The 12,481-nt window shown below is 32.3% G+C and overlaps 1 protein-coding gene across 1 annotated transcript; it reads right to left on the reverse strand.

Annotated features, from left to right (window-relative positions):
• Positions 1-1,512: 1,512 nt before the first annotated feature.
• LOC141520168 (olfactory receptor 11H6-like) lies at positions 1,513-2,469 on the reverse strand. The gene has a single exon (XM_074231983.1). The coding sequence runs from the start codon at positions 2,467-2,469 to the stop codon at positions 1,513-1,515; it is 957 nt and encodes a 318-aa protein (XP_074088084.1).
• Positions 2,470-12,481: the final 10,012 nt, after the last annotated feature.

The following is a 12,481-nucleotide window of genomic DNA, read 5'->3' on the forward strand; positions in this document are numbered from 1 at the left end:
AAATATGTCTTACCCAAGAGGAAAAATTAGAGGAAAGGGATGGGATAAGGGAGTTGGGGAAAGAAAGTGATAGAAGAAAGGGAAGACAGTGGGAGAAGGTAGTCACATATAACACACCTCTGAGGAGGGACAGGATGAAAGGAGAGAGAGAATAGAATAAATGGGAGAGGGGAGGAATAGAATGGAGGGAAATACAGCTAGTAATAGCAACTGTGGGAAAATATATTGGAGCAACTTCTCTGATGGATTTATGATAAAGAAGGAAACTTATCCCAGAGACAGAGTCAATGGAATTTGAACACAGACTGAGGTACACTTTTTTCACTCTTACTTCATTTCTCTTGAGGTTTTTCTGTCTTTTGGGGGGAGGGGAGTATATGTTTACTTTCAGATTTTTGTGCAGTTCTTTTCAGAGCCAGTTCTGTGCAACTATAAGTTTTATGTTCTTTGAAGGTGCATTTTTTCATTATAAGTAATTATTTTATTATTATTATTATTATTATTATTATTATTATTATTATTAATATAACATCATTCCATTTCTTGATCTGTGATCCTGGAGGTACAAAGTTGTATTATAAGATAGGAGAAAATCACTGGATGTAATGGAACAAAAGATAATACTGGATCAAAAATATGTGATGCACAATAAGAATATGAACAGCTCACAAGTATAAAATGAATTAAATTTACAAAGCATTTTGCATGTATTATCTCAATGGACTCCTGAAACTTCCCTATAGGGTAGTACCTGATGTTATTCCAATTTCACATATGGGGAAACTGAGACTGAGAGCATTTTTAAGGCACTTTGCCCATAACTAATAAATCAACGAGAGTCATCCTGATTGTCTACCTTCGTGCTTTATCACTAACGCACATTGCTTCTCCACTATTATGGCCTTTGCTCCATGCCTCAGAGCATCCCAAGATCTAAGGGATCATAGAACCTCCCTTGTTTCATAGAGAGTAGAGGGGGTCTTACTCAGGCATCATTAATTGGTTTCCAAGCCAAAGTGGTATTTATTAAGGAGAAATATATTTACTACTTTCTTCCTACTTTATTCTCTGCTTCTAGGATCTCAGGGCAGTTTGTACTTGTGATCACTCACAGACCATAGCACAGGAAAAGAGAGTAGTAAAAATTCTTTCTGGAATTGTACCAAGAAATTCTAATTCCTCTTTCATATGATAAACCTTAAAGATATTTTTTAATTATTATCAACTCCTAGTCCCATCTTAGTCTTGTTTATTCAGATTACATATCATCCATTCCTTCAACAATTTCTCACATAATAGTTTTTAAGTTTCTTCAGAATTTTTGTTGCCCTCCTTGGACAAGTTCTAACTTGTTAATGCTCCTCATGAAATGTGGTATACAGGAATTAAGAGACCATATGGCAGATGTGTTCAGATTCCAATAGGATAATTTTTTAAAATTCATTAATATTGGAAACATGAGCAGAAATGAGGGAGCAGTTTTGGAAAGGAAGGTTATGAATTTCTTTTCTTTCACTTATTTTGGTCAAATTTCATATTTCTGAAGACTTTCTTCAGAGCTTTCTTTATTTCTTTATTCCGAAGACTGTAGATCAATGGATTGAAGAGTGGAGTCAGTACAGAGTAGAATAGGGTCACAATCTTCTGAATCCCAGCTGGATTTCCAGAAGTTGGACTCACATACATTACCATGATGGAGCCATAGAAGAGTGATACCACTGCCAAATGGGAGCCACATGTGGAGAAGGCTTTACGCCGACCTTCTGCAGAGGGGACCTTCAATACAGCTCTAAGTACCAGAGTATATGAGCTAGTAATGAAAAGGAAGGTGGAAAAGATGAGGACTGAATTAAAGACAGCACATGTGACTTCAGTGGCAGGTGCTGAAACACACGCTAGCCCAAGAAGGGGTCCTGGGTCACAAATAAAGTGATCAATTGTATTGCGATCACAAAAAGGCAATTGGGAGATGAGATAAACAGGGAGGAGATAACAGAAAAAACCACATACCCAGCAACAGACTATCATTCTTATGCATTTTCGTAGAGTCATAATGGTGGGGTAGTGTAAGGGCCGGCAGATAGCAAGGTACCGGTCATAAGCCATGGCTGACAAGAAGAAGGTTTCTGTAGTGCCCATTGAAAAGAAGAAATAGAATTGGATGAAACAGCCAATGAAGGAAATGATTTTATTCTCAGAGAGAAAGTTGACCAACATATTGGGAACTGTGGAGGTGACATACCAGATCTCCAGGAAGGAGAAGTTTGACAATAGGATATACATTGGGGTGTGGAGCCTTTGGTCCAGATTTACAGCACAGATGATAGACATGTTCCCAATTAGCGTCAGGATATAAGTCACAAAGAATAATGAGAAAAGGAAGATATGCATTTCCAAGGAACCTGGGAAGCCTAGGAGGACAAATTCACTCACAGTTCCAGAATGATTATTCTTTTCTGGGTTTTTCATTTTTTTCCAAATCTGAAAACGGAATGCATTTATGTTTTAGAAATGATTTTACATATCAAGATGTAGGTATGTTCCATGCATTGTAATTCAGTATGCAATCAATAGTAAAGTGGCAAATCAAGGAAGGGGCAACAGGTAGGATATTCCATTTCCTAGAGTAACATAGTGGGAGAAAGCAGGGCATCTGAAATGGAGTGTTTGTTCCAAAATTGTTCAATATCATCATCACTACCATCACCACTAGCACCACCCCACCACCATCACCACCACCACCATCATTGTCAATTAACTATGAAAGAATTGTTTTTGGTATGAATTGTCCTGGATACCATATGATAAGAATTAAGCAGCTATTTTTTTTCCTCAAGAAACTTACAATTTGTCAGATAAACTAGAAGATGAGTGAGTTATAAAATTTAAAAATAAATCATGCACAGTCAAAACAAATAATTAAATTATTTTAAAATTCTTCAACCATAGAATGATAGTATTGTTTAATATTACTACTTATACGAATAATATATATGATCTCTGCCAGAAATGAAGTAAGGAGATGAAAAGTCAAAGTGATCTTAGCTAATGAATGCATCCTACTTTCTCCTGATAGAGACCAACTTGGCAGCATATTTTTCTTTTTTTAAAGAACTCTCTTGAGAAAATTCCATGGCTTCTATTGACTATATATTTAAATGTTTAATGATCTATTCTGTCAATCCTTTTCATGCCTAATATATACATTTTCTATTATAACTGACTGAAGATGCAAACTAGCTCAAACCTCTAAGATTATAGATGAGGAAACTGAGGCTTAGGGAGGTTAGGTTGACTCCAGAGGGCACGTTCTTTTCTCTATATCCTAAGGCATAAGGATGAATGTGTGTGGCCATACATACAAATGTATGTAATTTTATGTTATGTTTCATATAAATAACACAATTTAATATACATGCATGCATATACAATATAATATTGTTTATATTTATTTCTGTAGTGTTTATTCATATACTATGAAATAAATGTGTATACTATAAATATATAGTATAATATAAAGATTATATATGATTATATTAAATGTACAATATTAAGTAACATAAATAGCAGAACATCTGAGAAAAGAGTGGAATAAATTCTGGACTTAGGGTTTTAAATCATATATAGGCAAATCCTGTCATCTTCTAAGAGTGATATAATAGAGAAGCACAGTATTTTTGAATTTAAACAATCTGAAGAATCTCTTTTTTGGCTGGATTCACATCCATAATTTGACATACAAGATTCTTGATCATCTGGAAGGACATTTCTTTGAAGAGTGTTTGATTCATTCATTTCCAGTATCTTTTCCTTATTAAGATTGTGATTCTTGTTGTTGATTTTGTTTTTTTATGATACAAAATTTAAACTTAGGGTGGGGTACCAAAGCCATTTCTTGTCTATAACTTAAAAAATTCTGGTTTAAATCACAAGACTTAGACACACTGAAATAAGCAATTATTTCCTTGCCTAAAATAAAGTCAAATAAATCATGCAGTCTTTTTATGTTACTGGTGGGTTTCAAGTATAACTGGAAATTGATCTGATTACAGCTATTATTCATATAGAACTTTAAGTTGCACCAAGTGATTTTAAAATATTGTCTCATTAATCCGTTAAGGAAAATGACATCCACTTTCAGAGAAAAGCCTATGGATTCTAAATGCAGAGTCAAGAATACTATGTTAACTATTTAAAACTTTTTTTTTCTTTCTTTCTCATGCCCCCACCCAGTTTTCATCCTTCTTTCAAAACATGACTAATATACAAATATGTTAAAGAGGATTGAACATGTACAATCTATATCAGATTTGTTTGTTGTCATGAAAAGGGTGGGGGAAGGGAAGGGAGGGTGGTAGAAAAATGTAGAACTCATAAATTTGGAAAAGGATGATGGCTGAAAACTATCTTCACATTTAATTGGAAATTGAATAAATAATTTTAAAAGAAAAAGTATTATCTTATTTAATCCATATAAACAACCCTAAGAGGCAGCTGGTTATTATTATTATTATTATTATTATTATTATTATTATTATTATTATCATCATCATCATCATCATAATTATTATTATCATTATTATTATTATTATTTTGCAGATGAGAATACCAAAGTAGATGGGTTAAGAAACTTGCCCAGGTTCCCACAGATAGTTAGTGCCTGTGGTGGGATTGGAAGTCAGGTCTTCCTGACTCTGAGTTTAGCATTCTATTTGCCGATTCATCTTGTACATCACAATTTCCAAGGGCCATTTTAAAAACCTAAGATCACAGAATAATAGAATATAGAGTTGGAAAGTACTTGAAAAATCTATTTTCTTGTTTTTTGTTTAGTTACATAGAGATAGAATTGGATGGATTTAAAATTGGAGGACCTCTTAAAAGTTATCCCATTTCACTTCATTCTCTTCATTTTACATATCAGGAAAGTGAAGCTCAGAAAGACAAGTAATTTGTCCAGAGAACATAGACTTGAACTCAGTTTCTCCATGCCCCCCAAAAAATAACATGTCTTACTACTTCTTTAAAAATTCTTTTAAAATTAAATAGAATTTCATATGACAATTAATTTTTATTTTGAGACTAAACTTTGAAAATAAAAGCCATTCCAGTTCAGAAAAAAGTTAATTAATTTCTACACATTAAAAAAGATTGATATCAGGTGATAATTTAATTCTTATGCCCACAACTCATGTCAGCAACTTTAAGTCTATGATTTGAGACCCTTCATTTTCCTTTTTCTATTATCTTTTTCTTCTTTCGCTTCTTTGCATAGCTGTTTAGAGGTTTTAGAGATCAACTTGTTCAAAAATGTCATTCTACAGTAGATGAAACTGATATATAAAAGAAGGTAATTGATTTTTTTCCTTATTTATGTGTCTCTCTTACTATGGGGTTCCCTGCCAACCAGTAACTTAGAGATTAGCATATCTTTATCTCTGTTTCTGATTGGCTGTGAGTGTCCCTTTACCTAGTTTTTTAAACCAATAATTTTTAAAAATTTCATTTTTATATATTTTTAATTTATTAAATAAAATAAGTATTTCCATTGCATGATACAAAAGAAACTACAAATCCACTAACCTCTCTAGATTTTATTAGGGTAAGTTACATTCCAATTACTAGACAAGCATTTGGGGGTAAGGACATATATCACTATGTGTAATTTGTGATAGTTAAAAAAAAATAACAAAGTTATCATGTACATTTTTTCTTTTTCCTGTCTTCCCCTTAGGCCTAGATATGGCCACCATTAGAGACATTGAATGTGTGTGTATCTATCTATCTATCTATCTATCTATCTATCTATCTATATACAATTTTTTAAAAGTATAATTCATTATACCATTTTTTTCTTTTATATTCATTCAATCCATTCATTATCTTTGCTTCTCGTCATTTTATTCCCCCCCACATTACTGACTTTTATTTCTCCCATCTCTCACCTCTCTTTAATTTAACAAGGTATAATATGAAACATAATTAAACTTATGAAAATTAAAAATTATTTGAAGGATTTATTGATTTAGCTGTATATTTCATTCCAACCCCTCCCCCTGTCCCCAGTAATTTACGAAGCACAATGGAAAGAACTGAGGTCAAATCAGTCTAAAATAGTTATTAGTGTGGCTATAGGCAAGTCACTTAAACTCAGATATAAAATGGGATAGTAATAGTGCTGATCTCACAATATTTGCAAAGTACTTAGTCTTAGCACATTACCTGATACATAATAAAAACTGAATAAATGCTTGTTACCTTCCTTATGGACACATAGTGTATACTACAGTTAATTTTGTTTTCTCTTATTAATTTCTTTTAATAAAGTTATCTTAAAATAATTGTGGATAATTCACAATTAATTTGTTTCTTTACTCACATCTTCCCAATGGTCAATGATTTTTGATAGAAAAAAAACCCTTTTTCATTAATGTTCTAAAGTAAAGATCAGAAAAATGTGACATAAGGAAGTAAATTAAAAACATGAAGTTTTATTCATTTCACATTTAGTTTTTGACTCAATTTCGATTTTAACCAGTGATTTCTACCCTAACTTTTCTGTTCATGCAGCATACCATAATTTTTATTAAACTGACATGCATGTCATATACAAATGAATTGTCAGAACAATTTTTACGGAGAGTCACTCATAAAAATAAGCCCCCCCTTCCCCAAATAACAGAAATGTATAGGTCACATAGGCTTCATTTGGAAAAAAGAAATTGTCACAGGTTGATTCTGAGTCTCCAAACCTTCTTGACTCAACAAATGATATGTTGGTTAGTTTCAGCACACCTTTTTAAAACATTCTCCACAACCTTGACAAAGGAAATTCTGATTTGATAGTGTAATCATTGAACTAAAAATCAGAATACTTGACTTTTGGTTCCAGAATTTTTAATCTCTAAATATGTGAAACTTCTAAAAATCATTTAAGTTCTTTGGGACTCAGTTTCCTCATCTTAATTTTTTTTATAGAGTGCATTTCCCTATCTCACCCAGTCTGGAAGGGTACTCAGAGTTTGATCACATTGATTGATCAGCTTCAGAGAGCTGGTCTATTTCATTTCAAATTTGAACCCATTACTCCCCTCTCCCTCCCTCTCCTGTCCTTTTTGCCTCTCCTCTTCTCCCTTCTCCTCTGCTCTCCCAACTCTATTCCACCCCATTTCTCCCCATCAGTTACTCTGCACATTGATGTGGGTAATATTGAGTTCACTCAATCAGCTTAGTTGCACACCCCAGAAATTTCAAGCTCAGTGGATCAGCAGCCTTAGCTTTCCCAGGTAAGGGATTACAAAATAATTTTCCTTATATTGAAATTGCTAGGGTTGGACAAGACAATCTGTAAGGTTACTCCTGGTGTTCTATGATTCTACTAGTTAACATTTCTAACATTAAAATAAAAGAGAGAGAGAGAGAGAGAGAGAGAGAGAGAGAGAGAGAGAGAGAGAGTCTCACCATTTGTTGTGTAATCAGAGAATAACTTCTAATTTCAGATTGCATTCTTTTAAGGGAAAAGTACCAACACTAGTTTCTGAGTGCAATAGGGCAAAGTTTGCAGCAAGTTCAAAGAGCTTCATGTTGCTTCTCACATTTAAGCACTTTAGGATGGGTGTGTGTGTGTGTGTGTGTGTGTGTGTGTGTGTGTGTGTGTATATCTATGTACATGTGTGTATGAGAGTGTAAGCATATTTGCAAATAATGAAATAGGATGAGATGTGTGTGTTGGAGCACTTACCCAGACTGTCAATAACTATTTAAAGGTTGAAAAGGCAGGTTCAGAACCTCCTAAGAGATCATAACCTCTCTAGATTTGACTAGGGTAAGTTACATCCCAATTACTAGAGGAGCATTTGGGGGTAAGGACATATTGAATTTTGATTGCATCCCCTGAAACTTGTTCTTGCTCTGAACTATTTCTCTGGTGTCATCAATGTGCATGGTGAAGGGATTAGTTAGGATTTGTTGTGATTCTGATATTTACTTTTTGTCCTAATATTTCCAGGTCTTGATTTTCACCTCTATGAATTGGTCAGGTTAGTCTCAGGGGCTAAGGGTAATAAAGAGAGAAGGAACCAAAGAGAATATTTAGCTAACTCTCAGGAAGGTTTTTTTTTAAACTACTGTAAATAGAATAGCTCCCTCCAGGGGCTAAGGAAAACCTAAGGGCATGGACCTTAACTAGATGAAATATCTTTAAGGCATGGCATGGATTAAAATCCAGAGACCAAAGTATTCATGGTATTACTGAAAAACCATGTTCTAAATTAATTATGATAAAAAAATTTTCAACCTTGAAAAATACATTTTTGACTTTGAAAAGAACCAGAAAACACTGGACTGAAATGTTCAGATAAATAAACACTCTCAGGCCAAAAAAAATAAACAATGCACAAATATTGATATATTAAAAACTAATATGTGTTATAAATGTGATGGAATATTAGGAAAATATCACTGAAAAATAGAAAAAATCAAGCTTATTTTAAACTAATTTTCCATGTTTAATAACTATTTTCATATAGAATTATATAACTTCATATTTAATATTTTAGCAGAAAATATAACATTGACATTTTCAAATAAAGCATTCATATAGAACTTTGAACTTTTACAAAATGTTTCTCTACAGCAATGCTTTGAAATATGCGATGCATATATTATTATCTACGATTTACGGATGATGAAATTGATGCTGAAAGAAGTGAAATGATTTGTCAAGATAACATAGAATGTATCAGAGACTAGCAATAAGCATCACAATGGTCATAAACAGAGCAAGATAAAGGCAATAAATAAAAACCAGAAAAAAATTCTCATAATTAAGTCCCCAGGATTCATGATGATGATGATGATGATGATGACAACATGGACTAAGTGAGAGAGAGAATAGTAACATTAACGAGATTCAGTTCAATGTGTGCCAGAGAATGTTGAGAGTCCAGGACTCTCCCCAGCCTTGTTCCTCACAATTTTTTGTGTGGGTATGGTGAAGAAACGTAAAACTGTGTGAGAGAAAATGAAGGAGTGCCTAAGAGGTAAGAGATTATATACCTTGGCAGAGAGACATTGTAGGTTAAATCTGGGTCTGTACACTGATACGTCATCATCAATTTGAAGTATGTAGTGAAAATGTATGTCATCAGGGGTTGTAATACATTTTAAGTCTCAATGTTCTTCACCCCCACTCTCCTGGGTAATGCTACCAGTAGAGGGGCAGTTATGATGAGATAGTATGAGCAGTTTCTACATATAAATGGAAAATCTTTACAATGTAGCACCTATACTCTTCATAGTCTCTATAAAAGAAGAAAATGTCTTTTTAAAAATATATTTTATATTATTTTTTCAATTACATGCAAAGATAGTTTTCAGCATTCATCTTTTTGTAAGTTTTTGAGCTCCACAGTTTTATATCTCCTTCCATTCTCTATCCCATCCCCAAGACAATGAGCAATTTATGTATCATGTCATGTCAAACATATTTCCACATTAATCATGGTGTGAAAGAAGAATCAGAAATAAAGCAGGGAAATGAGAAAAAAAAATGAGTTTTAAAAAGTAAAAATAATATTGTTTGGTCTGTATTCAGACTTGTAGTTTTTTTCCCTAGATGTGGATGGCATTTTCAATCACAAGTCTTTTAGAATTGTTCTTGATCAGTAAACAACTGAGAGGCTAGGTCTATCATAGTTGATAATCATGCAATGTTGTTCTTATTGTGTACAGTATTCTCCTAGTTTTGCTCACTTCACTCAGCATCTATTAGTGTAAGATTTTCCAGCTTTTTTCTGAAATCTGTATATCATTTCTTTTAGAGCGATAATGTATTTATATATATATATATATATATATATATATATATATATATATATATAAAATATATCTTTAAGATATAGACCTTGCAGTTGTATTGCTTGTTGGATAAAAACATATGAATAAAAGGGGGAGAGAGAGAGAGAGAGAGAGAGAGAGAGAGAGAGAGAGAGAGAGAGAGAGAGAATAAGTTTATGCTTGCATGTTCTACATAACCATTTCTTTCAGATCCCTGATTCAAAAACACCCTTCATATTTATGGAGAGAAGAGGCTAAGAGAGGAAGAGAAAGGTTTGTGATCATTACATATAAAATATGAAGAGTGGTTTCTGCTTCAGTGTTTGTTATCTATCCTCATTTGGACATAATTCTAAGGTGCTCTCCAGAATGAGTGAATCAGTTCAGAACTCTAACAACATTTCATTAGTGTCCCAGTTTCCCACATCCCCTCCAATTTTATTATTTTCTTTCTTTGTCATTTTAGTCAATCTGATAAGTGTGAAAGGGTACCTCAGAGTTGTTTTAATTTGTATTTTTTTCTAATCAAAAATAACCAAGAGCATTTTTTCATATGACTTTACATAGCTTTAATTTCTTCATATGAGAACTGTTATATCCTTTGATCATTTAAAATTGGGGAATGATTTGCAATATAAATTAGAGTCAGTTCTCTATAATTTTGAAATGGTCCTTTATCAGAAACAATGGCTGTGAAAATAATTTTCCAGCTTTCTGCATTTCTTCTGATTTTGGTTATATTAGTTTTATTTGTGCAAAATCTTTTTAATTGTATGTAACTGGAATTATCCATTTTGCATTTTGTAATATTCTCTATTTCTTATTTGATCATAAACTCCTTCCTTCTCCATGGATTTGACATAAACTATCCTTTGTTCTTCTAATTGACTTATGGTACCACCCTTTATGTCTAAGTCCTGTACCCTTTCTTATCTTATCTTGATATAGAGTATGAGATGTAGGTCTCTGTCTAGTTTCTGCCAAACTATTTTCTAGTTTTCCCGTCAGCTTTTTTCAAATAGTGAGTTCTTAGTCCATAAGTTGGAGTCTTTGGGTTTGTCAAACAATAGGTTGTCTTTGTTATTTACTACTTTTTGTAATACTTAATCTATTCCACTAATCTATCACTCTATTTCTTAGCCAGTACCAAAAGTATTGATAACTGCTGCTATATAATTTTGTTTTAGATCTGGTATTTCTAGGTCACCTTCCGTTGAATTTTTCTCTAATGATTGTTTTGACATTCTTGACATTTTGTTCCCAGATGAATTTTGTTACTATTTTTTCTAGTTCTATAAAATATTTTGGTAATGGCACTGAATAAATAATTAAAATTAAGTAGAATTGTCATTTTTATTATATTAGATTTTGTTACATTAGATTTATTAGATTATTTTATTACTTTATTACATTAGATTTTATTATATTAGATTTGCTAACCTTGAACAATTAACATTTTTCCTTTTTCTTTAGATTTGATTTTATTGGCATGAAAAGTATTGTGTTATTGTGTTCATATAGATCCTGGTTTTTATCTTGGATGGTTGATTTCCAAGTATTTTAAGTTGTCTATGGTTATTTTAAATGAACTTTCTCTATCTCTTGTTGTTGGACTTTACTGTAATATATCGAAATTCTGGTGATTTATGTCCATTCATTTTATATCCTGCTATTTTGTTAAAATTATTGTTTCAAGAAGTTTTCAATTAATTTCCTGAGATTCTCTAAGTATATACCATCATATCACCTGTAAAGACTGAGTTTTGTTTCCTCACTGCCTATTATAATTCTGTCAGTTTTTTATTTTTAATTGCTAAAGTAAATATTTCCAATACAATATTGAATAATAGTGATGATAATGGACATTCTTCTTTCACCTGATCTTAATGGGAATACTTCTAGCTTATCCCATTGGAATATTTCTAACTTATCTCATTATTTATAATACTTGCTGATGGTTTTAGATAGACATTTTTATCATTTTAACTTTATTCCTATGCTCTCCAGGGATTTTTAAAAAATAGGAATATGTGCTGATAAAATTTCAGAAGTTTTCTTTTTTCAATGATGCTGTGTGACATGAGCGGAATAAGAAGAACATTGTACACTGTAACAGCAACATGGGGTTGATGAGCTATCTTAATGTACTTGCTCATTTCATCAGTGCAACAATCAGAGACAATTTTAGTTTATATGTGATGGAGAAAACCATCTGAATCCAAAGAAAGAACTGTGTTTAAACAAAGACCAAATATTACTACCTTTAATTTTTTTTTAAAAAAGTCATTTTATTATGTCATTTTGCTATCCCTTATATTTTATTTTTTCTTTAAGGATATAATTTCTCTGTCAGCATATTCAATTTTGATCAATGTATAGTACAGAAACAATGTAAAGACTATCATACTGCCTTCTGAGGGGTGAGGGATGGGGAACGGAAGCAAGATTGGGGGAAAAATGAAAAATTCAAAAAAATAATAAAAAGTTTTTTTTCCAAAATCTATTGAGATTCCTGTTGTTTTGTTATTCATATGAACAATTATGCTGCTATATTCCTTAATATTTAACCAGTGCTGTATTTCTGGTATGAATTCTATCTGCTCATTGTGTTCTATCTTAGTAATAACTTGATGTAATCTCTTTG

Source organism: Macrotis lagotis, chromosome 4, assembly GCF_037893015.1.
Source record: "Macrotis lagotis isolate mMagLag1 chromosome 4, bilby.v1.9.chrom.fasta, whole genome shotgun sequence".
Taxonomy (NCBI): Eukaryota; Metazoa; Chordata; class Mammalia; order Peramelemorphia; family Peramelidae; genus Macrotis; species Macrotis lagotis.